Below are 27,633 nucleotides of genomic sequence, written 5' to 3'. Positions count from 1 at the left end.
AGACCCATTGTATTTACCCCCAGCTCACTGAGGCTCTGGTTATTGTTTGTAAATCTTTAGTCTGTCTCTGTTTCAGGTTGGAATTTTTTTTAAGTTTCTTTATTTATTCTGAGAGAAAGAGCGTGGTAAGGGCAGAGAGGGAGGGAGAGAGAGAGACAGAGACAGAGACAGAGACAGAGACAGAATCCCCAAGCAGGCTCTGCACTGTCAGCACTGAGCCCGATATGGGGCTCGAACTCAAGAACCCATGAGATCATGACCTGAGCTGAAATCAGGAGTCAGATGCTTAACTGACTGAGGCCCTTCGGTTTGGAAATTTTCTGTCGACCTTTCAAACTTACCACTTTTTTTTTCTGTTTTATCTAATCTGTTCATATCATCCAGTGAATCATTTACTGGAGACTATATGTTTCAGTTCTTCCACTTGATTATTTTACAGTGTCTGTGTCTTCTTTTTTTTTTTTTTTAAATGTTTGTTTATTTTTGAGAGAGACAGAGACAGAATGTGAGTAGGTTAGGGGCAGAGAGAGAGGGAGACACAGAATCCAAAACAGGCTCCAGGCTCTGAGCCGTCAGCACAGAGCCCGATGCGGGGCTCGAACTCACGAGCTGTGAGATCATGACCTGAGCCGCAGTCGGGCGCTCAACTGACTGAGCCACCCAGGTGCCCCAAGTGTCCGTGTCTTCTGAAACTACCTGTATTTTCATTACACTTTGTTCCATGCGCTGTTTACCGCACTTAGAGCTCCTTAAAGCCCTGGTCTGCCAAGTCTAACATCTGGATCGTCCTTGGGTTTGTTTCTCTTGACCCTGGGTTATAAGCTTTCCTGTTTCTCCACATGTTTGGTTATTTTTCTTTGTATACCAGACATTGTAGTTTGTACTCTAGATTTTGTTACCTTCCTCCGAAGAGTGTTTTGTTACTGCAGCCTATTAGGTTGCTGTCGGGTCACCTGAAACTTAGGGAGTTCCAGGCTTTGTTAAAGCGATTTATCTCCATTTATTCTTTGTGCTTTTGCTGTTTCCTGCTCTCCCCCCGTTCCACTATGCCGGAGAGATAGCCTCCTCTGCTTCACTCCATCAGACAGCCCATTTAATGCAGGCTGACCCTTTCATAATAAGAACAACAATTATGAAAATGGTGTTACCACAGTTTTAGCAAAAAAACTGTTTGGGGGGGAAGTTACCTTCCTACATAATGTGTAACTACATTGGAATTTTGACACTGATTACCTTTCAATTTCAAGGGAGCCTACTTCCCTTTAAAGGTCATTAATTGGGGGCGCCTGGGTGACTCAATCAGTTAAGCATCCAACTCTTGGTCTCAGTTCAGGTCTTGATTTCAGGGTTGTGAGTTCAAGCCCTGCAGCAGGCTCCACGCTGGGCATGCAGCTTACTGGGGGGGAGGGGGAAGAAAAAGGTCATTCATTTCTTATATCCAGGAATTTTTCCATGTTTTTCTTCAGACTGACTTTTATGTGTGTACCATTGAGGGGAAGGTACCTGCCATCAGCCCATCATCTTCTCTGCCTTTTGCGGAAAAGACTTTCTGTCCTTCCTCCGTTTCTTCTCAATCGCCTACTCCTTCCCTTGCTTTTTGTTTTTTTAATCCAATATTGTAATTGCTCATGTCTCCCTTCCTTGACCATGAATCTGTTGGTGTGTAAGTTTCTTCTTCATCTGTGTCATTAGGCCTTAGATTAGTGCCTGGGACATTAGGAATGTAGGAGATCCCCAAAATTGCATTTCCGTAACATTGAGGTTCTGCGATTTGGTACCCGGATCTGTTTCAACTTGCGTGGCTTAAGAGATTTTACAGATCACGGCGTCTGTCTCAGTGCTTCTCTTTTGTCTTTGAGTGGCCAGTTGTACACACTTTTCCAGCTCTGTCACTCTTCAGAGGTCCCCAACTCTGCCCCGTAAAGATAAGATAGAACTGTGCTTGAAACTAGAAAGTAATTCCCGCTTGTTTTACCATAATTCAGAAACCCGAAGCATGTCATTTTCCAACCCGTTCTGTCTGTGTTTTCGGACATTCTCTGCAGTTCAGATTAGACGCCCCCTGAGCTGAGTTAGCAGTGGATGGGACACAGTGGCCTCGAGCCCCTTCTCAGCGTTATCTTGCCCGCCCGCTGCTCCTTCCCTCATTCTGGGGGCACCTGACAGGGGCCAGGAAGAAGCCCACGGCAGAGGACCACGCTCTCTATGCCTTGACTCTTGAAGCGGAGGAAAGAAAGTGCTCGCTTTGTGGGGTCGCCCCCGGGGACCGGCTGCATCAAGTCTCCTAACCTGGGAGTAGGTGACGGTAAACAGAGCACGCGCCTCTCCGCGATTTTCCCGGCACAGTGTGCGAGCGCCCCGAACCGAGCTGCGGTGACTCAGAGCGCACACCCCGGGGCAGAGTTGACTTGCCCTTCGGTGCGTTTGGTGAGCGTGGGCATTGGCTTTAATTTCATCAGCAGTTAACTCGGCTCACGGGGCCGGGGGTGGGGTGTGTGTGTGCTGGTGTGTATGGCCAGCACGCGTGCTGGGCCATTTAAACTATATTTGAGGAATCCTTGACCCAAAGAAATGACGGCTGAGCGAGCTTACGAGAAAGGGCATCCCGCTGTGGTTGGCATCACGGTCTCTTTGTTTAGATTATTTATGGCTCCAGCTTCCTTTCTTTGAGAGAAAAAGAGCTTCTGCAGGTGCCGAGGGGGGAGAGAGCCAGAGGCGGCTGAAGAGAGGGTGTATCGCCCGGTCCTTTGTCTCCACTGTTAGGAGCGTCCAGAATTTACATCTGGGAGGGAGCTAAGATAGGGAGTTTTAAGTCCGTTTGGTGGAATTGGACAACACAGAATTTCAATGGGCGGTGGTCTACATCAGCGTAGGGTGAGATGACGAGGCTTAGGGGCAGGTTACAGATTTGCAGGAAAACAACTGACGTAATTACAGGGCTAAGGCGTTTGCTAGAAGCTTGCCCTGGGAGCCCCAGGCCCCTGTCCTTTGCTCCCCAGCAGGTGGCATTCCTCATGTATCTGCTGTGGTAGCTTCCACTGTCTCCTGGGAGCATCCTCAGGGCCCCCTGAAAAGCGTCTGGGTCCTCAGAATGCCTGATCCCGTGGGCTGAAGGCAGGACTGACAGGTTCTGCAGGAAAGAATGTGACACAGACTCCAGCGGTGGCAGGGGGTGGGGGCGTGCGCGTGGTGGGCATGTGCAGGCTGTTCCCCTTGGGCCCCGGGGCAGGAGTCAGACTGGGGGACCCAGCGGGAGGGCCGTGCTTTTGCCCAGCACCCCCGTCTGTCCCCCATGTTCCTACGTGTGGTCTGTGCCACCTGCAGCACCCACACATCCACGGTCTCCCCGTTAGTTGCATCTTGCGTTAATGTGGTGCATTTGTTACGATCGATGGGCCAGTTTCAATACATGATGATCGACTCAAGTCCATAGTATTCGTTAGCATTCACTCCTGGTGATGGACATTCTGCAAATTTGGACAGATGTTCAGTTCACTCTCGAACAACACGGAGATTGGGACACTGACCCCCCGCATGGTTGAAAATCTGTGTATAACTTCTGACTCCCCCGCCAGAACTTGACTACTAATAGCCCGATGTTGACCGGAAGCCTTACTGATAACGTAAATGGTCAATGACCACATAGTTTGTATGTCGTATGTATTATACAGTGAACTCTTACCATAAAGTAAGCTACAGAAAAGAAAATTTTACCAAGAAAATCCTAAGGGAGGGGCACCTGTGTGGCTCAGTCTGTTGAGCATCGACTCTTCATTTCAGCTCGGGTCATGATCTCGGGGTTCGTGGGTTCGAGCCCCAAGTCGGGCTCTGTGCTGACAGCATGGAGTCTGCTTGGGATTCTCCCTCTCTCTCTGCCCCTCTCCCTCTCACATTCTCTCTTTCAAAATAAATACACTTTTAAAACATCATAGGGGAGAGAAAATACATTTTCAGCGCTTTGTTTCTGGCACTGAATAACATTCCTCTGTCTGGATGGACCACAATTTATTTATCCGTTCACCTACTGAAGGATAGCTCGGTTACTTCTGAGTTTTTGGCAGTTATGAATACAACTGCAATCAACATTTGTGGGCAGATTTTCGTGTGGTCCTTTTCAATCCATTTGGGTAAATACCGGGGAACGAGACGGCTAGATCATAAGGTACGGATTTTCAAGGGGAAAAAAAAATCTCGAAGGATACTCGAGGTCTTCTGGTGTGCTCACAGACTGTGTCTTTCCCAGAGACGACTACCACGAGGACGGATTCTGCCAGCCTTACCGGGGGATCGCCTGTGCGCGCTTCATCGGGAACCGGACCATTTATGTGGACTCCCTCCAGATGCAGGGAGAGATTGAAAATCGAATCACAGGTAGGAAGGAGCCCGACATCTTTGCGGTGAGACAGTGAGCACCCGCTTGTGTTTGCCAGTTACTCGCTCGGACAGTCAGTCCCTGTTCTGTGTTCTTGGCGATGGAAAGGCGGAGACCTTTATTAGAAGCATTTGGAGTCGCCATTGTGGTTTGATCCAGAATGTCCCCATTGGTGTGCTCACAGTACCAAGTGCAGATTGCTTAGAATATACGTCTGATTCGTTGAATCGGGCCAACCAGATGGGTCCCAAGTCTTGCCTTGTCCTGTCCTCACTGCGTCGTCAGGGCCTCCTGTCCCTGGGCTGGCCACACTGCAGGCGGGCCGGTGCCCACGGCGTTCCGTCACTTGACTTCTTTGTTCCGCCTTTCCTGACTCTTGCACCGTCTCGGACTCGTGCTTGGTTACTAGGGCCACAACTGCGCTGTTGGGGAGAGAGGTTTGCAGGTTGGCGGTGGTGCGTGGGGACGCTGCACCATCAGACCGAATCAGCCTTCGGGTTTTCAGGTGCCTCTTCGCAGCACGAACAGCGTAGCTGATCCTTCAGCATGAAGCGGCCGGCTCTCTGTCTCTTTGGGAGTTAGCGTTTCTGGTGGGCGGTTAGCCCTCAACGCACTGACCTTTACATGTTGATGTGAAGGTCATCTTAGGGGAAATCCTCTGAGAAGTAAGAAAATGAATTAGACCAAAGCCCCGCAAAGCCCTGTTCCTCCTGTCTCTGCTGTCCCCCCAGGCACACGTTGGAGCCACCGGCCAGCCTCTGAGGCTGGGCTCCCCGGGAGATGTGGTGGGGTTGGCAGAGGGCCTGGCAAAGAAAGCGGTGCCCTGGTAAGGGGCAAGAGTGAGGGTCCTAGGTGTATGCTCCTGGGGGTATCATTGACACGCCCTTCTAAATTCGGGTGCTCCGTGGCCTTGCCTTTCACCCCAGCTTGGAGGGGCTGAGGTCACAGTCATGCATACACCTGCCTGGCCCATGGTGACTGAGCCCTCTGAAGACAGGGCCAGGTGTCCAGGGAGAAGTGGAAAGGGCAGTGGGGGGCCCAGCAGGAGAACGTTTTGAAAACATTGGTATCTCTCCTCGGAAAAGCTTTTCATGCCATTGGAAGCAGGACTTCTCAAACCTTTTCGGAGACCACATACAGCGAGCTATGTTCTTTACATTAGGACTTGGTGTATGCGTGCATGTATCTCACAGACATGAAATGGGTTGCAGGAAACAAAATGCACCCTTAACAAAAGCAGTGGTTTTTCTCTTTGGTTTTATTTCATTAAGGGAGAGGAGCGGGTTACCGCCTTATCGTGAACCCTGCATTCTGACGTCCTCTCGGGTGTTCTAACCCTCTTTTAGAATGCTAGCCACAGACTCTGGAATTTTACATCCCACTAATTGGCAAGCCCTGATTCCAGGCACAAGATTGCCCCTCAGTGATTTCTTTAGGAATTGTTTGAAGCGTTAAACAACTCAGATACCTAAGCAGACTGATTTTACAGCCGTCTTTGGGGAAAAGGGTCAAATGAGGATCTCTAGATTTGTGGATTGAAGTGGAAGTTGCTCTAGACTGACCGGCTTGGGGTTTAGAGACTGGCTGTGGAGATGTTCTGTTTGGGGAGCGTGCTTGTCCCAGGACTCTGGAAGCTTCCAAGGAGTCTTCAGAGTGATGTGGGGAGCGGGGGAAGGTGAGGACATGAGTTGTTGGATCTTCTGGGTGATCGGAAGTCAGCCCTCATGTGATATGTTCTGAGGGAGAGAGGGAAGAGGAGAGACCCTTACAGGGTCAGCTGTGACACCCTATTGGTTGATGACCCCAAAAGAAATGCCGGGTTTGGCTTTCTTAGACAATCTTTCTCTGCCTGGTGGTCAAGGTGTACATCATGACCGCCCTCCTGATGGTCACCAGCTCTGCCATGAGGGGACAGAACTGGGTTCACACCTGGTTCTTGAGCCGTCTCCGAGAGACCCTGCACCCAAACCCGGTCCTCAATTTCAATATAGACCGGAAGGGACCAGGCAGGACCATGAATGCACCTCATGTGCTCACACAGGCTCTGTGCAGCCATCCATTCCACAGTGTTTGGCCTCAACAGCCTCAACAAATCACTTGGCAGATAAAGACACAGGACCAGAAAGGGACTGAGTGACCCACTGGCCTATAGTAAATAACAGGGCAGGGGGCTCCCACACCAGCTCACTTATTCCTGGGGCTGCTGCGGGTGCCTCGCGCGTCCCCCCGGGGTAACCGCAGCGCCACCTGCTGGTCACACTGGGCACCGCACCACAAGTCCTGGGTAGAGCTGGGGCTTCCCAGGGACTGAATCCCAGCCTGTCCCATTTTCTCCCCATGTCTGCAAGGTGTGCCAGCAAAAGGACCTCTTTTCCTTCAGCTTCCTCGGATCAAATTGTTACAAGCAGGTCCTTCGCAGGTCAAAGGGGATAGGCCTCCTGGCAGTGGGCATGTGGCTGATGCCTTCCTTTGGGCTCGATGGCCGAGAGGGGGCGAGTAAGGGCTCTGTTCATCCTGCTCACCCTGCAGCTCCCACCCCGTATCCTCTCCCCACACCAGGGGTCAGGTTCGTTCCTGGCACACTCCGTCCTGTGTGTTACCTCTGAACAGCAAACCAGCCCATCCTGGCTCCGGACCCCCTGCCTCTACCTGCCTCTCTGCTCTCTTTGTCACAAAGCCTCCCCGCCTTTCCCACGTTGAGCACCTTCCAGCTGTTTCCTGGCTCTCCCTTTCGCCTCTGCCTCTGCCACTGTCTTCTTACTCCTCCTCCTGCGGTGCATTTCACAGGGCTGGCCGCCTGTCCATCTGTCCGGCACAGTCTTCATCCTCTGGGGTGCCCTCTCACCTCCCGGGGCTGCGACGTTGGCCTGCAGGCCCACAGGACGGGGATGCCGGAAGACAGTGGCTCCCTCCTGGGTCCCTGTGCTTTTTTCCAATCTCTGCCTCTAGAAGTCACTGCTCTACCCACACAGGTCACAGGAGGGTCCTAGCAAGTGGCTTTTGGGTCGGAAATCCGGATCTTCCTTTGATGGAAAAAGCATCCAGCTGGATGAGACCCTTGTTTTCCTTGTTCCCCTTTGGATTGTGTTAAGTGAGGCGTGGGGACCAGGGCCTTTCTGTGTCTGGTGCCGATCGGGGCGGCTCTTGCGCGGCCCGGGGGCCTGCTCGTGTGAGCGCCTTTCCGGGTGTGCGCAGGACAGCGTGGAGGGTTGGGGGGGGGGGGGCTCGGTGCCGGGAAGGAGAAAGGGGGCCGGGGGCCGCGGGCAGGCGGGGAACACCTGGCTAGAGCCGGGGCCAGGCGCGCCAGGTGGGGCGGGGTTCGGGGGCCCCCACAGCTAACGCCAGTCTCCCCGCCCTCGCAGCGGCCTTCACCATGATCGGCACGTCCACGCACCTGTCGGACCAGTGCTCGCAGTTCGCCATCCCCTCGTTCTGCCACTTCGTGTTCCCGCTGTGCGACGCGCGCTCCCGGGCGCCCAAGCCCCGCGAGCTGTGCCGGGACGAGTGCGAGGTGCTGGAGAGCGACCTGTGCCGCCAGGAATACACCATCGCGCGCTCCAACCCTCTCATCCTCATGCGGCTGCAGCTGCCCAAGTGCGAGGCGCTGCCCCTGCCCGAGAGCCCGGACGCCGCCAACTGCATGCGCATCGGCATCCCTGCGGAGAGGCTGGGCCGCTGTGAGTCCGGCGGGCGCGGGGCGGGGCGGGGCGGGGTGTCTGTTAGAGCCCCGGGGTCCCCACCGGCCCGGCGCAGTCACCGGGAGCCCTTCCGCCGCAGGCTGATAGCACCGAGGGAGGCAGACTTGCCCTGGGATCCCCGAGGAGCGCCCCAGCCCTGACCAGGTCAGGTGCGCTGCCCCTTGAAGGGGGCGGGGACCCAGGGAAGAGACCACCTTCTCCCCCACCCTCCCAGGCTTGGGACTGGATTCACTTCTTTGGCGAGGCTGGGGGTTCCCAGAGCGGGGCGGAGCTCCTCACCAAGGGCAGTTCAGAGCCTGGTCCCTGGGCTCACCGCTGACGCCCGGATCCTGGCTGTAGGGCTTCCCCAAGTATGACCTTGGACAGTTTAAATTTTTTTTTTTTTTTTTACATTTTATTTATTTTTGAGAAACGGAGTGAGACAAAGCTGTGAGCGGGGGAGGGGGCAGAGAGAGAAGGAGACAGAATCTGAAGCAGGCTCCAGGCTCTGAGCAAGCAGTCAGCACAGAGCCTGATGCGGGGCTCGAACCCACAAACTGTGAGATCATGACCTGAGCCGAAGTCGGAGGCTCAACCGACTGAGCCACCCAGGCGCCCCGACCTTGGACAGTTTAAATACCAGTTTCCTCCCCTTGCTCGGGGATAAGAACCACTATCCTCCGAAGCTGGGAGGCAGATCAAGTGAGCTCATCTTTAGAAAGCGCTTAGAACGGTGCCCATGCCCTGCAAGCTCTGTATGACCGCTGTTCAACGCCCACACCCCAGGTCTGGCTCAGAGAGCTCTCTGGGTCTCCTCCTGGGCTGCAGAGATGCACGTGGTGTCCTCGCTGGGCAGCAAAGAGGGTCTCCGAGGCTGTGGGCCTGGGGGTTTACCCCCCCCCCACCCCACCCCGTTCACTTCTGCTTTGCCTCTGCTGCAAGTGAACATGAGGTTGGGGTTGACATCCTCATTCTGGAATGCAGGCTCCTGGTGGGTCCCAGAGGTGGTTTCGGGATCGTGGTATAACGCCGGGTGGGTTTTCTTCCCCACCTGTGTGTCCCTGATATACCCCCAATTTTTAAAACAAATTTTTGAATGGTTAGTTTTGAGAGAGAGAGAGAGAGACAGAGAGGGTGGGCAGGGGAGGGGCAGAGAGAGAGGGAGACACAGAATCCGAAGCAGGCTCCAGGCTCCGAGCTGTCCGCACAGAGCCCGACCCGGGGCTCGAACCCACGAACCGGGAGATCATGACCTGAGCCGAAGTCGGACGCTCAACTGACTGAGCCACCCAGGCGCCCCAGATGCACCCCCAGTTTCACTCGTGGGCTCAGGGCTTCATGAAGTCATGACTTTTAGTGGCGCTTTTCTGGGAAGCTACGTACGTACAGTCTTTTGGTCTGGAAATTTCCAGTGTGGGAGACGTGGGCGGTTTCGTTGCTTCCGTTTGTGGGGTAGTTGAAGAAGGGTGCTGTCCGTCCCCCCCCCCCCCGGCAGTGGGCCGCTGCCCGTTGCCCTCGGGCCTCCTAACGCATCCTCCCTCGCAGACCATCAGTGCTACAACGGTTCCGGCACGGATTACCGGGGGACCGCCACCACCACCAAGTCCGGGCACCAGTGCCAGCCGTGGGCCCTGCAGCTCCCGCACAGCCACCACCTGAGCAGCACGGACTTCCCCGAGCTCGGAGGGGGCCACGCGTACTGCCGGAACCCCGGGGGGCAGATGGAGGGCCCCTGGTGCTTCACGCAGAATAAAAACGTACGCATGGAACTGTGTGACGTACCCCCTTGTAGTATGTATTCTCTCTCTCTCTTTTTTTTGTAACGTGTTGACTGTTGTGTGCGACCTCGTGGGGACGTGGGGCTGCCGCCGCCCCCACGTCACCACCGTGATTGTCGGTTTTAAGTAAAGCCGTTGGCAGTTAGGGAAGTCATACCTGGTCATTCTAGGACGTTTTAAGTTAGAGGCAGGTCTGAGGAGGCGTGGGCTGGTCACCCCTAATTGCACCGCTCCGTGGACTGCTGTTTACGTTTTGGGGGCCCTCTGTCACCTGTGTGTGGTGCTGGGATGCTCGGTTAGGCCCCTCGTCTCTGCACGAGCATCGTCACGGAACATGTGCCGGTACGATAAAACCTTGATTTGCAAGCGTAATTCGTCCCGGAAACATGCTTGTGACCCAAAGCGAATTTCAAGAACCCTTGGCTCGGGGCTGATCATGTGACGTCCGGCGTCACATACGACTCGTATCGCCAGACCTCACTCATCGATCAAGTTAAAATTTATTAGAAATGTTTGCTCGTCTCGCAGAACACTCGCAGAACAAGTTACTCCCAATGCAAGGTTTTGCTGTATTGATAGGGTGCTTCCTGGCGTCGGTCGCTAGGGACGCAACACCGCCTGGCCCCCCCCTTGCCTCCCGCTGCGCCAGCTTTCATAGGTGGGCTCGGCAGAGTTGGGAAGAACAGGACTTCAGTCTTGTAACCAGTTTCCCTGCAATTTCTCTGTTACGTTATGAACAGGAATAAGGGCTGCAGACAGTACAAACTACAAACGTTATTTCTCTATTGCAACCATTTATTTACGTGTTGCCGTAAAATAAATGGATACCCCGAGAGAAGAGCCTGGATACCATCAGCCTGGATACCCCGAGAGAAGAGCCTTCTGAGTCTTATACTTTGGCCCCTGTTGGCCCCGGGCCGGGCACGTCTCCACCTGCAGCCACCAGGAGTGAAAACTAGCATCCGTCACCTTCTGGAAGTATAATTGGGCAGTTCCAAATTTGCCACTCTTTACTCAGCACAGATGTTTCTTTTTCTTTTCTTTCATTTCCTTTCCTTTTGTTTCCTTTCCTTTCGTTCCTCCGTTTCGTTTCGTTTCCTTTCCCTTTCCTTTTTCCTTTCCTTTCCTTTCCTTTCCTTTCCTTTCCCTTTCTTTCTTTCTCTCTTTCTTTCTTTCTTTCTCTCTTTCTTTCTTTCTCTCTTTCTTTCTTTCGAGAGAATGAGAACAGGGGAGGGGCAGAGGGAGAAGAGTGAGAATCTCAGGCAGAGCTCGACGAGGGGCTCAATCTCTGTGAGATCATGACTCGAGTTGAAAGCAAGAGCCAGCTACGGGGCTGACTGAGCCACTCAGGCACCTGTCACCGCAGATCTTAACACTGGCCTTCAAGAATGTGTGATCGCTGCAGGAATAAACTTTAAGAATGAAAATGCCAGTAGTTAGATTATCGTAAAGCTACTTCGTGGAATGCTACAGTTGTCTAAAACAATTTCCTGCAAGGGAGGATGTCCATGGTGTCCTGTTGAGGGAAAGAGGGAAATTGTAGGGCAACAGCTGTGTTATTTCTTTGCTCTTCCTCCCCGCAACTCCCCTCTCTGCATCCCTCCCTCCTTCCCCTTCTCTGTCTCTTTCTTCATAGAGGAAAGGGTTGTGTGTGTGGGTGTGTGTGTGAGCACACATAGGCACCTACATTTTTTGGGTGAAGCTTTGGAACACTGCACACCAAACTTTCAGCGGTGATTTCCCACGGCCTACAGAGATGTTAAAATGTAAGACGTTTTTACAACGAGCAGTGATTACTTTTGTAGCTAAAAATAAACCAAAACCTAAAAATCTGTATGGCGTTTGATTTGGCAATTCTAAGAATACCTTACATCGCAAAAATACCTGCACTCAAGAGGGCACAAATGCTAAGGGTATTTATTGCAGTGTCACTTTTAGTAACTAAATAAGAAACAGGCTGCTTGTTTACCAGTAGGGGGTTGGATGGTGATCGAACCACATCCGTACCGTGGAATTGTGTGCGGCCATTGAAGAATGCGTAGGGCTGTCTGTTTCTCATGAAACAGCCTTGTCTGAGATGTGTTATTCTGCCACCAAACCAGGAACAGGAAAATATGGGTGATATGATTTCTATCTGAAAAGAATTCTACTGATAATTCTATTTTTAAAAAACATGTCAAATTGTTGCTTCTGTGTGCCGAAATAGCCGAATACCGTTTATTTCAGGGTCACCTTAAAATACACATAGAGAATCAGGTGAACGCCAACCTGTTGACAGTGGGATAGCCTTTGGTGAATGTGCTGTTAGGAATACCCACTTTCCTGTAACACTAGAGTCCTTAATAAGCATGTTATCTGTTGGCGATTTTGAAAAGATGGATGGTCGCAAGGGTGTCTGGACTGAGCTCACATCACTGACCTTGGCCTGAGGGGCATGTGGAATCTCCCCCGGCCCTCCTGATGACAAATGGCCATGACCCGGAATCTCCACTGCCCCTGAGGCTTCTAGAACATCTGCCTCGAGGGCGGGGCCAGGAGAGTTTTGATTTTATGTGTGGGGGTGGGCGGCATGGGACTGACGGGAGGGACAGACAGACCCTGGTCTGGGACCGTGCTTCAGTCCAGCGTGCCCCCTGTGCGTCTCCGTAAATCCTGTAGAGGGAGACAGAGTGTTGCTTCTCATGACGGAGAAAGGTAAATCCTCACGGAGGCCTCCCACATCCCACCATGCTTTCTTCAAGAATGCTCGAGCCCCAGTTGCACACCGTATAGGGTCAAACTCGCTGGCTGCCTGTGCCCTTCAAATCAAATGCGTTTTTCATTATTATCTTAAAAGAATATGTGTCCGTTATACAGAAAATGTGGAAAATCCTCAAATGTTGCAGACAAGGGTCACTGCTCATCCCAGTACCTTGGTTATTACTCCCGTAAGACCCTTTGAGTTCACTTGTCTTCTGTGCTGGCTGGGCATTCCCATTTGATTCCTTGGTGGCAGTTTGGGATCGTGTCTCATAAACGTATCCATTTGTGTTTGACTCTTATAGTGGAGTCGGGGGGCGGGGGGGGGGCGGGCGCTGGTGGAGAACGTCGGGTGGGAAGGGGGATATTTCTTAAAAACTCGTGACCCTTGCTGTTCACAGGCCCCCAGGACAGCAGCAGGATGGGAATTCTGTACATCCTGGTTCCCAGCATCGCGATTCCCCTGGTCATCGCGTGCCTTTTCTTCCTGGTCTGCATGTGTCGGAATAAGCAGAAGGCCTCTGCGTCCACACCACAGCGGCGGCAGCTGATGGCCTCTCCCAGCCAGGACGTGGAGATGCCTCTCATCAACCAGCATAAGCAGGTCTCCCGCCCCTCCAGGCGTAGCCTCTACCTGGAGATCGCTGGGCTTCTCGATTTGCTCGAAACTCAACACGTAGCTGTTCTGTTCTATTCCATTCTAGTCTAGTCTAGTCTAGTCTATTCTTACCCTACTCTATCCTATTCTTTTATTCTACTCTGTTCTATTTTTACTTTATTTTGACTTTTAATTTGTTTTGTTTTATTTTTATTTTACTTTATTTTATTTTTACTTTCTTTTGTTTTATTTTTCTTTTTACTTTCTTTTCTCTTTACTTTCTTTTCTCTTTACTTTCTTTTCTCTTTACTTTCTTTTCTTTTTACTTTCTTTTCTTTTTACTTTTTAATTTTCATTTTACTTTCTTTTCTTTTTCCTTTATTTTGTTTTATTTTGTTATTTTATTTTTTATATTTTAAGAGCGCGAGAGCACAAGCTGGGGAGAGGGGCAGAGGGAGAGGGAATCTCAAGCAGGCTCCACACTCAGCATAAAGCCCAATGCGGGACTCGATCCCAGGACCTTGGGATCATGCCCTGTGCCAAAACTTCAGGGGGGTCCAACACCCAGCCAACTGAGCCACCCGGGCACCCTGACACGTAACTATTTTAAACCGCCCTTGATTTTGCTGTATGTTCTCTAAGACGTATCAGGACATTCGTGTGCTTAGGAAGTAAGCTGTAGGCGTGTTTGGGATCGCCCGCCCCACCCTCTACGGCTCCCCCCTCCGCCTAGGCCTGCGCGCTAACGAGGGAGCCCGAGGGAGCCATCCTGGTCCTGAACCTGCAGGGCTTCCGCGCTCCCCACGGGAGAACAAAAGGAAAAGGGTTTGGATCGGCCCACGACCCGAGGGCCAGGCTGGCTCTTCCAAGGGGCTGGGGTGTGTTTTCTGGTCCATGTGGATTTGGGTCGCAGCAGACTCCTAGTGGGGGTAGGACAGAGCGCTGCTGAAGGCCACCCCCCTCCCCGAGAGCTCCTAGGACAGCGAGAGCACCCCAAAATACAGCACAAGAGAAAGTCATCACCCGCCTGCCTTACGTGAGGGGACGTTTCTGTTACTTGCAGGCACTGGGGGAAAGCTCATTCCCATCTGGGCTCTGAAGGAGGTAGAGTGGACTCGTTCAGCTGTGTAGCCGGCAGTCACTGTGTGTTTGCTGGGGGGCTCTGGGGATGGATGGTGAGGGGTCGCAGAACCTCGTTTGAGGGCGGCCACATTTCCAGAGCAGCAGGAAAGGCCGGGGTGGGGGCGCGGCTGGGAGAGTCCAGGGGTGCCCCCGGGACAGTGGAGCCCAGCTTGGCTCGGGGGGGGGCGGTGTGCGCTTGAGCGTTAACAGGTGCACGCGCACTGCGACGGCGTCCCCAGAGTATTTGGGGGGACGTCATCTGCAGGCTGCTTGGGAGCCGTTCAAGGTTTTCAGGCAGCCTCACGGCTTCAGAGCGTGTTGAAGAGCAGAGAGTGGTGGGCAGGGCCGGGGGGCTTTGCTGGGACTGCCCCCTAAGCTTTCCCCCCGCCGTTCCCAGCTGCTCTGCTTGTCCCCCTCCCGTGTTTCACTGGGCCTCTTCTCCTCGGCAGGCCAAGCTCAAGGAGATCAGCCTGTCCTCGGTGAGGTTCATGGAGGAGCTCGGGGAGGACCGGTTCGGGAAGGTCTACAAAGGCCACCTGTTCGGCCCGACGCCGGGGGAGCAGAGCCAGGCCGTGGCCATCAAAACGCTGAAGGACAAAGCGGAGGGGCCGCTCCGGGAGGAGTTCCGGCACGAGGCCATGCTGCGGGCGCGGCTGCAGCACCCCAACATCGTGTGCCTGCTGGGCGTGGTGACCAAGGACCAGCCGCTCAGCATGGTGTTCAGCTACTGCTCGCACGGGGACCTCCACGAGTTCCTGGTCATGCGCTCGCCACACTCGGACGTGGGCAGCACCGACGACGACCGCACGGTGAAGTCCACCCTGGAGCCCCCCGACTTCGTGCACGTCGCGGCGCAGATCGCCTCGGGCATGGAGTACCTGTCCAGCCACCACGTGGTCCACAAGGACCTGGCCACCCGCAACGTGCTCGTGTACGACAAGCTGAGCGTGAAGATCTCGGACCTGGGGCTGTTCCGCGAAGTGTATTCGGCCGACTACTACAAGCTGATGGGGAGCGCGCTCCTGCCCGTGCGCTGGATGTCTCCCGAGGCCATCGTGTACGGCAAGTTCTCCGTGGACTCGGACATCTGGTCCTACGGCGTGGTCCTGTGGGAGGTGTTCAGCTACGGCCTGCAGCCCTACTGCGGGCACGCCAACCAGGACGTGGTGGAGATGATACGCAGCCGGCAGGTGCTGCCTTGCCCCGACGACTGCCCGGCCTGGGTGTATGCCCTGATGCTCGAGTGCTGGAACGAGTTCCCCAGCCGGCGGCCCCGCTTCAAGGACATCCACGGCCGGCTCCGGGCCTGGGGCAACCTGTCCGCCTACAACAGCTCGGCGCAGACCTCGGGGGCCAGCAATGCCACGCAGACCAGCTCCCTGAGCACCAGCCCGGTCAGCAACGTCAGCAACGCCCGCTACGGGGGGCCCAAGCCGAAGGCCCAGCCCTTCCCGCAGCCCCCGTTCATGCCCATGAAGGGCCAGATCAGGCCCATGGTGCCCCCTCCCCAGCTCTACATCCCCGTCAACGGGTACCAGCCCGTGCCGGCCTACGGGGCCTACCTGCCCAACTTCTACCCGGTCCAGATCCCGATGCAGATGGCCCCGCAGCAGGTGCCCGCCCAGGTGGTCCCCAAGCCTGGCTCCCACCACAGCGGCAGCGGCTCCACCAGCACGGGCTACGTCACCACCGCGCCCTCCAACACGTCCATGGCGGACAGGGCGGCCCTGCTCTCCGAGGCCACCGAGGACGCACAGAACACCCCGGAGGACGCGGCCCAGAGCCCTGTGCAGGAAGCCGAGGAGGAGGACGGCTCTGTCCCGGAGACCGAGCTGCTGGGGGACAATGACACTCTGCAGATGGATGAGGCCGAGGACCAGCTGGAAGCTTGAGGGGCAACGGGCCGCCGGGCACCCGGGGAGGCTCGGGCAACCCCCACCGGGCTGGTTTGCGGTGTCACCGTGCGAAATCTGTTCCTCGTCGTCCTCTTGTGCACAGAGCTGCCGCGGTGGCCACTCGTGGTTGGAGGGTGTGGGTGCTCGTGGCACCCAGCCGGGCGGGGGCGGGGGCCCGGGAAAATGGGTGGCACCCACCTGCACGGCCTGCATTCCCTGAGGTCAGACCGGCGGTGCTCTCTGCCCGTGCTCGGCAGGAACGTAGGTGGCATCTTCCCTCCACGTTGGCATATGGATCGAATGTGATGAAACTTTGGGAAAACAGGTCCCGGGGGTGGCGGCGAGGTGCGACCTCGGGCTTTGAGATTCCCGGCGGCTGGCCTGTGTGAGGCCGGGGGAGGCCTGCCTTCTCCCCGCCACCCCCCCGGCCAGGGTCGGTCTCCCCCTTCAGCCACCCAGGATCGGCGGGAACAGGATGCTGCCACTGACCAGCGTCCCACGAGCCCGGGGCTCCTGCGGTGGGAGTTCTGTGTGCCTTCAATGAAAATGTGCCTTAAAAAAGAGAAACCCGCCGATGGGATTTTGTATCTTTGTGAAATGGTTTGAATTCTCCCGCATGTGTATCTTGCCCACTTTTCTGGAAAGCGTTTCTTGGGTTTGGAAACGTGAGGAGCGACGTTGTACGGAGCACGGTGTTGTTCTTTCGTGTCTTGAGAATCATGTACAGGCCCGAAAACTGTAACTTATGTGGTTTCTGCACCATTTGCCTTGACGTATTGTGCGCTTTAGTAATTTAACCGTTGGTGCCACCCGCGCCGGGATGCCACCGGATCTTGCTCGTGCGTTCGTTTGCTTGCGCTCCTGCCACGTGGAGGCGAGGTCCGCTCCTGTCCCAGCTGGCGGGAGAGAACGCTCAGTCACAGCGCGACCCCCGCATCCCGGTGGCTCTCACTTGTAACTCCCATACCTGGCGTATCCAATAAAGCGAAACAGAACTTTTGGTCGGCTCTCTGCGGGTTGCGAGGACGTGGGGCAGTGGAGGTGCTGCGTGACCCCACGGCGATGCCTGGGGCTGAGTGCTTGCCGTGGGTCGGGGTTGGGGGGGGGGTGGCGGTCTCGTCCAGGACCGGCAACTCCGTCCGCGTGTGGACGTACGTTGCCACGTGACAGATGCAAATCCATGCCGTTGCTCTTCTGCTAGGGTCTCTCGGAGGTGATTTCCAGGCCGATGACGTGAAGTTGGTCTGGGGTTTTAGCCTGTCTCCTCCCGAGGTCCCATGGCCCCTGACAGCTGGGGACCTGGAGCCCGGCACTTCCCAGGGCCCTGGAGCCGGGCGGGGGTGGGGGCGAGGCGGTGAGTTGGGAATGGGCTGCCTGTACCACCGCCCAGGGCCGCCTGTGCCTCTGCTCACTGGGCGGTTCAGCCCGAATGAACCGGCCCCCGCCCCCGGGGGTTCCAGGGCTTCCGGTCGGGAGAGGGGCCACTGTAGCAGCACAGCTGCGGGGGGGACCGGCAGGCAGCCTGGCCCCAGTGCCTGCCTGGGAGGAGGCCGTCGGAGCTGGTGGCAGTGGGTCCATGGCACTGGGGCCGGCGGGGCTCAGCGGGGAATTTGCATCACGTGTGCTGGAGAACTGCCGTCTCTGCTCCCCGGCGGGTCTGGATGGGACCAAGATGTTGCCTGTACAAGCGGCCGGAAATGGGGTGGTCAGGGCCCCCGGGCGAGCCACGGAGCCACAGACCGGACCACGTGATGGTGCAGCCCCTTGAGGTCATCTTGAGCTTCAGGGCCGTCGTGTGCAGCCCTCACCCGCTGCTTTGGCAGAATGCTGCTGACACACGAGCTAGGATGTAGGAATGTGTATCCTGAAACCGGAAGGCCTCCCTGCTTGGCAGAGGAAGTGGCATGATTGGGCGGTTGGGACTGGGACACCACCCCCCCCCCCCGGACCCCCCCACCCCCCGGAGCCCCCTGCTCCTGACGAGTGTGGTCTGAGGTGCGGAGGAAAAGAACTCAGGATCGGATAGGGCTGCTTCCCGTTTGCATTGACCTGATGGTTTAACCGTTGGGTTGACACCTGAGAGTGGAAAATGGGAACTGTCACCTGGCCGCGGGCACAGGCGGGCAGCAGCTGCCGCTTCGGCTCCCCAGCCCTCGGTGCCCAGCCAGGGACAGCGGCCCAGGCCGCTGGCGCCTTGGAGCCCCCAGCAGAGGCTCTGCAGAAAAGTTGGCAGGGCTTTTTTTGCGGAGCAGGAGAGGCTTTGAATTGGGGGATTTTGTTTGTTGGGTAAACACGGCATCTTTTGTTACGGCTCTAACTGTAAAGTCTCTTACATCCTCAGGAAGGTGACTGAGTTTCTGGAGTCCACTGGACAACAGGTACTTGGTAGGGAGGTTCTGGAACCACTGACGTTAGAGCCAAGTTGCAGGATTCAGATAAACGTCCCGCGCGCCGTGCGCGGGCCGCACGCCCGTCCCCGTCCATCCCACGGCGGGAGATGGCCGAAGCTGCTGAGTAACTCGTGTACGTGTGATTGGTTTCGTCAAGCCGTGCAAAGCCACAAATAGCTTTTTCAGTTCTTCTGTTTTTTGACGAACGGTCTTTGTTGGAACAGCGTGTCAGAGCGACGGCTGATTTTTCTGTACTAATTTTAGAGGGTTGGACCAAACACCACCGTATACGGTAGCCTCCCCTCTCAATCAAGAACACCTCTTGCTTCTCTCAACACGGAAACATTTTTTAAATAGGCTCCCTTGACATTCGGTTCCTCCTCGGAAATTCGGCGTCGGTACCTACGTGGGGGCACTTGGTGATTTTACACCTTTGTTTGAAACGGATCTTACACAGATGTCAGTTCTGTGTGGGATTCTTACAGGAACATTTAAACCGTTTTTTTTGGGGGTGGGGGGAGGTTTGAGGTTAACTTTTAAGAGGTTAACTTTTAAGAGTAAATGGAGTTCGGAGTACCGTCTGGAAACCTCGCCACCATGAGCCAAGGTGACCTACGGAAGGTCTGTCCCCCTCCCACCACGCCCCCGCCTCCCTCCTCATCGGTCCCCAAAGTACTAGAGACTAAGTACTTCCTGGCATGATACTTGGTGAGCACGCAGCCATTGGCTCTTGAAATAGGAGTGAGGTTTTATTTAGGTGGAGGAAGCCTGGGTTTAGCCTCCCTGGCACTGGCCCGCGAGGACATGAGCCCCGGGGTCAGGTGTTGAAACCAGAATAGCGCTGTCATAATTCTGTATTTCTGTTTCACTTAAGTACTGCCTAGTGAATTCGCTCCTGCAGATCAGAGACACGGCCCGTCCCGTCCGCCCCGTGTCCCTCCAGGTAAACTCCCGTCATTGGCTTGTTAAGGGTCCCCCCAGTTTTTAGTACACGCATGAGGAAACGTACCTGTATGTTCTCATCTGTAGCCCTTTATTTCAATGCGTACGCGGTCCCCTTCTCTACAGATTGTTTCCTGCCTTGCTTTCTTTCATGGTGACCATGTATCTTGGGGCTCTGTGCCCTCCGGTGGGTAGGGAGCTGGTCTGCTGGAGAAATTTCTCGCAGTGCCCCTCAGTGATGTCTCAGTGCCAGTCCCGAGCCCCCGGGCCTGGAACGCTGTTCGCCTGCAGGCGTAGGTGGGGATAAAGCTGAGCAGGACTGAGGAGCCTTGGCTTGGTGCTCATACATGTTTTTAAAAGGACCGGACGGGACGGGGGGGTCCTGGGTGGCTCAGCAGGTTAGGCATCCGAGTCTTTATTTTAGCTCAGGTCATGATTGTGGGTTTGAGCCCCCATCGGGGCGTGGAGCCTGCCTAGGATCCTCTCTCTCTCTCCCCTTCTCCCTCTACCCCTCCCCTGCTGCCCACACACTCTCTCTCTCTCTCTCTCTCTCTCGAGAAAAAAGAGCAAGTTAGCATTTTTAACTCCCTAGTATTGCTTTTTCTGGAATGTGTCCTGTTCACTTTTTCCCACTCTGCAGTGCTGAGGCCTTAGTGGGAAATGTTGCCCAGAGGCAGAGAAGCAGCTTGATGAACCATCCCTTGTGTGTCGGAAGGCCTTAGGGGCATGTGCGGCTACCCGGGGAGACACAGGACCAAGTGAGAAAACTCCAGAAGGCAGCTGTACGGATACCCGCCAGCCCAGGATGGGTATTACCGCCCCTGCACCCCCGCTCCAGGTAGTAAAGTACAGGTGTCATTCGCTATCACATCCACCAGGGGGCTGAGTTCAGGTGAGGGGTGTTACCTGCTTCCCGCTCTTTCTTAGTGGAGGGGAGGCGGGGTGCAGGCAGGTTAAAGGGAACTGGGGGGAGGAAAGGCAGCCTGGTCCCTCCCTGTGCTGCTGCCCCAACTCATGCCAGTTCCGCGTTGAAGCTTCTCCTTTTTCTCGGAAGGAGGGATGTATGTACAGGTGGAGGAGAGTCCGGCCCGAGGAGGTCTTCGTTTGACATGGGCATGTAACAAGGCCTGACTCTGCAATGCCCGATTCCGTTTCTTTTTGCTTAAAGATAAATTGTAGACATGCCCAGAAGAGCCCTCTTCATTCCTTACTAGAAAGTGTCTCCTCACTACGGTGTCTTTAAAGGAAACCTGCACCAAAGCCACCTCTCTGGGGGAACGCCAGTCTAAGCCGATCCCAAGAACGTGCAACCATGGGGCGCCTGGGTGGCTCAGTCGGTTGAGTGTCTGACTCTTGATTTCGGCTCAGGTCGTGATCCTGCCAGGGTCGTGGGATTGAACCCCACCTCAGGCTCTGCACTGAGCACTGAGCATGGAGCCTGCTCAAGATTCTCTCTCTCTCTCTCTCTCTTTCTCTCTCTCTCTTTCTCTCTCTCTCTTTCTGCCCCTCTCCTCCACTCATACTTTCTGTCTCTCCAAAAAAATTTTTTTTCTTCAATTAAAAAAATACATGCAACCGTAGAATTTTGAGAAGATTCGCCGTGACTTTGAGATGCACAAATTAGGCTTTGAGAGCCCAGAAAGAGGGGCGCCTGGGTGGCTCAGTCGGTTGGGCGTCCGACTTCGGCTCAGGTCACGATCTCGCGGTCCGTGAGTTCGAGCCCCGCGTCGGGCTCTGGGCTGACGGCTCAGAGCCTGGAGCCTGCTTCCGATTCTGTGTCTCCCTCTCTCTCTGCCCCTCCCCCGTTCATGCTCTGTCTCTCTCTGTCTCAAAAATAAATAAAACGTTAAAAAAAAAAAATTAAAAAAAAAAAAAAAAAAGAGCCCGGAAAGAGGGTGAAGAAACTAACGTGCAAGTTGCCTGAAAGGTGGTTTTTAGTGTTCAGGACCCTTCCTCCTGCTACTGGTGTCCACACAGAGCTTTCCCCGTGGGTAGCACAAGGGCGTACTTTGGCCACGGCACTAAATCCGATGTGACTGGGTGTCTGCATGACTGTTGCAGGTGAGGAATGGCCCAGCCTTCCCACTTGTAGATAACGACACTTCCACGTCTGGCTTTTACCTCGTTTCCAGGCTCGGAGGTACCGTATCTTTGCACTGCTTACCCCGGGAGACCCACAGCATTTTGTACCAGGGAGTTCCTTCTGGGCTCCGGAGGAGGCGTTTCCCCTTCCTTCAGGTGGAGGTCTCCAGGACCCCTCAGACTCCACTGGGAGTCTATCACTCTTTTCTTAACAGGCTTAACTGTGCTGTAATTGACTCCCGTAAAATTCACCCCCTCCGGGTGCACAAGTCAGTGACGTTTAGTAAATGTGTTAAGCGTGCGGGCTTCACCCGAATCTAACTTCGGAACATTTCTATCCCCTCGCAGAGATCCTTCCTGCACGTCAGGTTTTTGTCTCCACGTGGACATTTGGTACAAACTTTGAGATAGAGACAGAGTGGGGGGGGGTGGGGGCAGAGAGAGAGGGAGACCCGGAATCGGAAACAGGCTCCAGGCTCTGAGCGGTCAGCACAGAGCCCGACGCGGGGCTCGAACTCACCGACCGCGAGATCATGGCCTGAGCCGAAGTCGGGCGCTCAACCGACGGAGCCACCCAGGCGCCCCAGCAAATACTTCTTGAGTGTGTCCAGTTGGCTGGATTCCGTGATGAACAAGACGGGGAGCGTTCCCACTTTCTCAAGAGGAAGGTTATTGCGCAAGAAATACTGTGAAAACAGGCTGTTTCCCCCCACCCCCACCCCCACCTCCACCCCCGCCGGGGTAGCACTAATTGCCATTCAGTGATGCCTTGGGCAGAAGCCAGCTGTGGCCACCGATGAGGGTCCCTCAGGTGTAATTAGATCAGGTCCCTGCCTTTGCCAGCGACAAAGGACAGAAACTTTCCCCGCTGTCACGAGCACACTGGCGACTTGCTGCCCACTGTTGTCAGGGCTTGTGAGGACTATAGATTCCTGGGGTCTTTCTGTGGACGATCCGCTTTCATCTAGAGACCCCAGCGTTTCCTGGATCTCAGAAGACATTGGCAGGGCCCTGGAGACCTGCAGGTGCCCCCCCCTCCCCCCGCCTCCAGACCTGCCTGTGAACGTGGTGGGGAAACCACATGTTTATTTTCACTAACCTCTGAGTGAAATGTAGCATTTCCTCTTATCATAAACGTAGGGAAAACCCAAAGAGGTGTTCATCGCTCTCAGGGCTGGCTGCTGGTGGAAATCGCTTATTCTTCTGAACCCCTGTGGTTGTGACAGATGCCCCCGCCTTTGGTTTCGATCCTCAGTCCTCCAAGATCATACCCCTGATCAGGCCTGCTGCAAAATCTTGCTCCTGAGTGAATACAGGAGCACACATACCACATCCTAACTTTGCTTTTAAAAATACTGCATAGGGGCGCCTGGGGGCCTCAGCCGGTTAAGCGTCCGACTTGGGCTCAGGTCATGATCTCATGGCTTGTGCGTTCGAGCCCCGTGTCGGGGTCTGTGCTGTCCGCACGGAGCCCGCTTCGGTCCCTGTCTCCCTTTCTCTCTGCTCCTCCCCTGCTCGTGCTTTCTGTCTTAAAAATAAATAAAAACATCCAAAGCAAAGTTTTTTAAGTGCACATCAAGAAGACAATGTGGCGATGTAGGAGCTGGATGGGGGCACAGAATGCTTCTGTATTTTTTTTTTTTTTTGAAATTTCAAAATTGTTGCTTTTTCACATCTCCTGTGCTCACAGGCCCCTACAATACACTAGGTGTTCTCTCTGTGCCCCACCGTCCCCGGAGGGAGCAGAGAGGCCTCGGGCTCCTGGAGGCTCCGGGAGCAAGGCCATCATCTCACCCGGAGAACCAGGCCCTCCCTTTCCTTCCGGGGACATGTTCTTCGAGTTTTAATGATTATCCAATAAGGCTAAGTTTCTAGCTACTTCAGATCGCTCTCAGGGTGGATTTCATTAGCAAAAGAGAAATGTCCCATTCCTTTCTTACAAACTTAGGGCGCTCACTTCATGAAGTGCAGTGGTCTGATGAGAGCTGGTGATGATGGAGGTCCGATCAATATGTGTGTTCATTGCACTAGATGTCTTCTCTTAATAAATTTCAGTAGCTTGGTTATACCTTGGGGGCATTTTTTTGCGGAAACAGTCGCATAGAAACCTGATACGTGCAAGGAAATGAGAGTGCTTAGTGGCAAACTCCGTTCTTGACACGCTGGAGGTAACACTGTTCCCTGGAACAGCAGGTGCGGATCTCATTGTGGGTGAAACGTTCCGTCCGACGTCCGTCCAATGGATTGGGCCACAGGAACCACACAAGACCCTCTCCAAACTGACCCCAGGCGAGATCATTAGATTAGCATGGTGACCAATGCTGGTGGCAGCCTGCTGTGCTGGGGGTTGTGCGAAGAACCAGTGAGATCCAGCAGATGGGCTGAGAAGCAAAGTACATTCTCGAATGTCCATGGTATTCCGTTGTCTGAGGAAAACCCAGCAGCACGAAGGGAGACCCCTTGGCGAGAGTGGGCAGTTGACACGATCTGGTCTTTACTCGCCAAATGTGCCTCTAAGATACACTGTGACCAAGAATCCTCTGAAAAGGTTTGTGCTCAAAGTTCCTTTCCTTGTGACCCTCGGTGGCTTTTTCACTCACTTTAACTGGAAACAAAACCATGCGGGTATAGCAACGGGGCGCCCGCTAATACAAGACGGAATAACCAGAATAACAGAAACTGAGAAATTTGCCGTATTAACTACATCTATCCCTACAATCCGTGAATTTCTAATTCACAAGGTTGGGGTTTTGGAATCATAGGGAGTGGCAAAGAGAAACTGGTGGTAAGCAGTTTTGATTTTTTTAATGGGGACGAGAAGCCAGTCTTACCCCACAGGGTTAGCTGCGTAGGAGTGTGGTGTCTTTTCACCTGAGCCGGGAACTAGTTTTGGCGGGGGGGGGGGGGGGGGGGAGGAGAGGCTGGGGGCGGGGGGGCGGGGAGGGTGTCCTCAGCCTTTTGGGGCAGTCAGGGGTCTCCAAAGCACCGACTGAGATGCAGTTCTGACAAATGCCACTAGAGGCCACTAGAAAATAAACTTGAATTAATTCACTGAGCTCCCTCTCTGTCTCTTTTCCTAGAAATAATTTTAGTTCACAGCCAGAAAAAAAGGGCAGGGTGGCTGTTTGATGCACCATCAAGTGTGCTGGGGCATAAATATAAGTCAGTGGAGAGAAGTGTGTTCCAGGTGCCTTTCCATGCAGAGGTCAGTTCCCTCCTGCAGAGGTGGGTTGACAAGAGTTGAAAGTCCCCAAGACAGAAGCCCCCCCGGGGCTGGGGTGACACCTGGGCTTTGCTGGGCAGATTCTGTACATTTGGAGCCAGAAGGGGATCTCCGGAGGGAGCACGTTCCTCCTAAGAGGTTGCCCAAGAGAAATGAAAAGATGGGTCTGCCCGTGGCATCGTGCAGGAATGTGCATAGTGGCTTTAGTCCCAGTGTCCAAGCATGGGAAACCTCCCAGTGTCCATCGGCAGGTGAATGGAAAACCAGCTATGGCACACCCAAGGAAGGGAACACCACTCGGCCATAAAAGTAACACACACACATACACACACACACGCGCACACACTGGTGGGTCTCGAAAACATCAGAGCAAAGGAGACCACACAGAAAACGTTGCCTACGGTACGACTCCGTGTCAAGTTCTGGCACAGGAAACGGGAATCTGTAGTGGTAGGAGGCATCTCCAGGGTTGTCTGAGACTTCCAGGAGGGATGGAAATATTTTGCAGTTTGAACGTGGAGATGGTTACGAGTATACATTTTTCAAAATTCACCACGTCAGACACTTTAAGTGGGTGCAAATTACACACTTCAAGTGACACCTCGGAAAGGTAGTGCTTTTTATTTTAACATACAAAGCACCCGTCTCGTGTTCTTAAAGGCAGATGCCGATGCCTGCCAATCACAGAATTTCAAAAGGCCGGTCTATTTACATTCACACGTAATCAAAAACAATTTTTTGCTCCGTCGTGTAGATGCAAAGACCGTTTCCGCTTCAGGCTTGGAGAGAGGAGTGAGAGTCGGGTCGCGAGGGGCAGGCCAGTCCCTGGACATGGGAGGTGGTGACCCCGGCTTCAACCACCACGTGACTGCAAGTGGATGAGACTCCCAAGGCCAGTCTGCCCCTAATTCAGGGCGACACGGGCGAGTATGGTGGCTGCAACCGCTGTGGGACAGCATCGGAGGATGGAAATGACCAGATGAGGTGTTTGGCTTTGGCCAGGCTGGGTTTGCTCTTGACTGACGTGGGAGGGGCGGCAGGGTGCCCCGTTCCACCCCTTGGGACCCTCCGTGTGGGTCTGCTGCAGGGCCACACCACGTGCCCTGGGGACCCGCTCCGGAGACTCCCTGTCTCCGTTGAGGTGACCACATACATGCCGCCCACATGAGCAGGGGCGCCGGGCTGAGACCGTGAGCCGGGGAGGTTGGAGCTGGTGGGTTGACCCCCTGCAGATCGACTCTCCCCAGGTCCTGCAACTCACCCATGTGTGACGACAGTCCCCTGATTGTGCGTGGGCCCAGCAGTGCCCCCTCGGTCTCTCACTCTGTCACACTGGCTCTCCCTCAGTCCTGGTCTCCCCAGTTTGTTCCACTCTGCTTTCTAGGGCACCCAGTGTAGATAGACGCCCATAGGATGTTCAGCCAGAGATGCTGACCGAGGCCGGCGGGTGTGCAAGCTTGGAATTCTGGGTAAGTTTGGGAGCCTTCAGCACCTTGTTCGCATTCCAAGCCCTGACACTGGACGAGATGTCACCCAAGGAGTGAGCGTTGATTAAAAGCAAAAGAAGCAAGAGACGGAGTTGGGGAGCCCTCCGCTGGTGGGGCCTGGAGGCGAGGCACGTCCAGGGAGGCTGGAGGACGGCTGAGAGAACAGCCGTGGCCACGCTGTTGCTGAGGTCACCAGCGGTCCTTACTGTGTGCACTTCACGAGGGACAGCCATTCAGGTCTCGACAAGAGACACCTGGGTGGGGAGACAGAGGGCTCCAGAGCAAAGGGGAAGAGAGAAATGAATGACAACCATTGTGGGCCACCCTTGAAAAAGTGTCACTGTCCTGGGAGCCAAGTTCAATGCCGCTCTGATTCTCTTGTTACATTATAACCATCTGGTGTTTTCTGTCTTTTCGCTTAGGATTTTTGTCCTTCTAATTCAGCAATTTCATCAGGCTGCTGCCAAGTGTATTGGCTTGCTAGAGCAGTCATGACAAAGGCCCACAGATGGGCCGGCTTCCCCGACCTGGAGGCTGCAAGTCTGAGGTCAAGGACAGTCAGTAAGGTTGGTTCTTTCTGAAGGCCGTGAGGGAGGGATCTGTGCCAGGCTCTCTCCTCGGCTTGGACGGGTATCTTCAGGAGTCCTCACATTTTCTTGCCTCTACTTGTGTCTGTCTCTATGTCCAAATTTCCCCTTTTTATTAGGACACCAGTCATCTTGGATTAGGACCACCCCCCGCCCCAACACCCATACTCCTCGTCTTAACTAATTACATCTGTGACAGCTTTATTTCCTAACAAGGTCACATTCTGAGATTGAGGGAGTTAAGACTTTAACAAATTTGGGGAGGGGGAGTGCAATTCAACCCATGACCCCAAGCATGTGTCCCTTTAAATACACTCGATCGGCCAGTTTGCGGGTCTGATTCTTCACGTAGATCATGTCGGTTGTGTTTGCTTAGGGATCTCTTCTCTGTGCTTCTACGGCTACACGTCCCGTCTGCTTGGGTCTGTGCTCTAAGGCTCCTATCTTTCTCCTCGTGATTTCCCTCTTCGCATCGTTGCTCTGCATTCTGAGGTTTTCTTCTACTTGGTCTTCCGGAGACAATCTGAACAAAGACCATCCTGTTTTTCGTTTCACGTATTGAAGTTTGAAAAGCATGTATTTACTTCTACAAAGTCATTTTATGCTTTTGGTGCAGCTCCTTGAGAATTCTTACTAGTGCTTGGATAACATTCTCATCTAAGCCTTCCAGTTCCATCTGCCCCCGTGGGAGGCACCGATTTGACGTTTGCCATTTGGGCCTTCCTCCCTCTGGTGGCTGGG

The 27,633-nt window shown here is 54.4% G+C and overlaps 1 protein-coding gene across 1 annotated transcript in view; it reads left to right on the top strand.

The window, feature by feature from the left end:
* ROR2 (receptor tyrosine kinase like orphan receptor 2) overlaps positions 1-17,163 on the top strand; it is a 191,224-nt gene extending 174,061 nt beyond the window's left edge. The window contains exons 5-9 of the mRNA XM_053907744.1: positions 4,244-4,371; positions 7,735-8,049; positions 9,595-9,840; positions 12,968-13,170; positions 14,736-17,163. Of these exons, the coding sequence (XP_053763719.1) occupies positions 4,244-4,371; positions 7,735-8,049; positions 9,595-9,840; positions 12,968-13,170; positions 14,736-16,178 (2,335 nt within the window). The 3' untranslated portion in view covers positions 16,179-17,163. The remainder of the gene's footprint in view (positions 1-4,243; positions 4,372-7,734; positions 8,050-9,594; positions 9,841-12,967; positions 13,171-14,735) is intronic.
* Positions 17,164-27,633: the final 10,470 nt, after the last annotated feature.

The sequence above is a fragment of the Panthera pardus genome, unplaced genomic scaffold, assembly GCF_024362965.1.
Source record: "Panthera pardus isolate Hobbes unplaced genomic scaffold, ASM2436296v1 HiC_scaffold_20, whole genome shotgun sequence".
NCBI classification, from domain to species: Eukaryota; Metazoa; Chordata; class Mammalia; order Carnivora; family Felidae; genus Panthera; species Panthera pardus.
The sequence above is the reverse complement of the archived record's forward strand: the minus strand, read 5'-3'. Positions and strand labels throughout refer to the sequence as shown.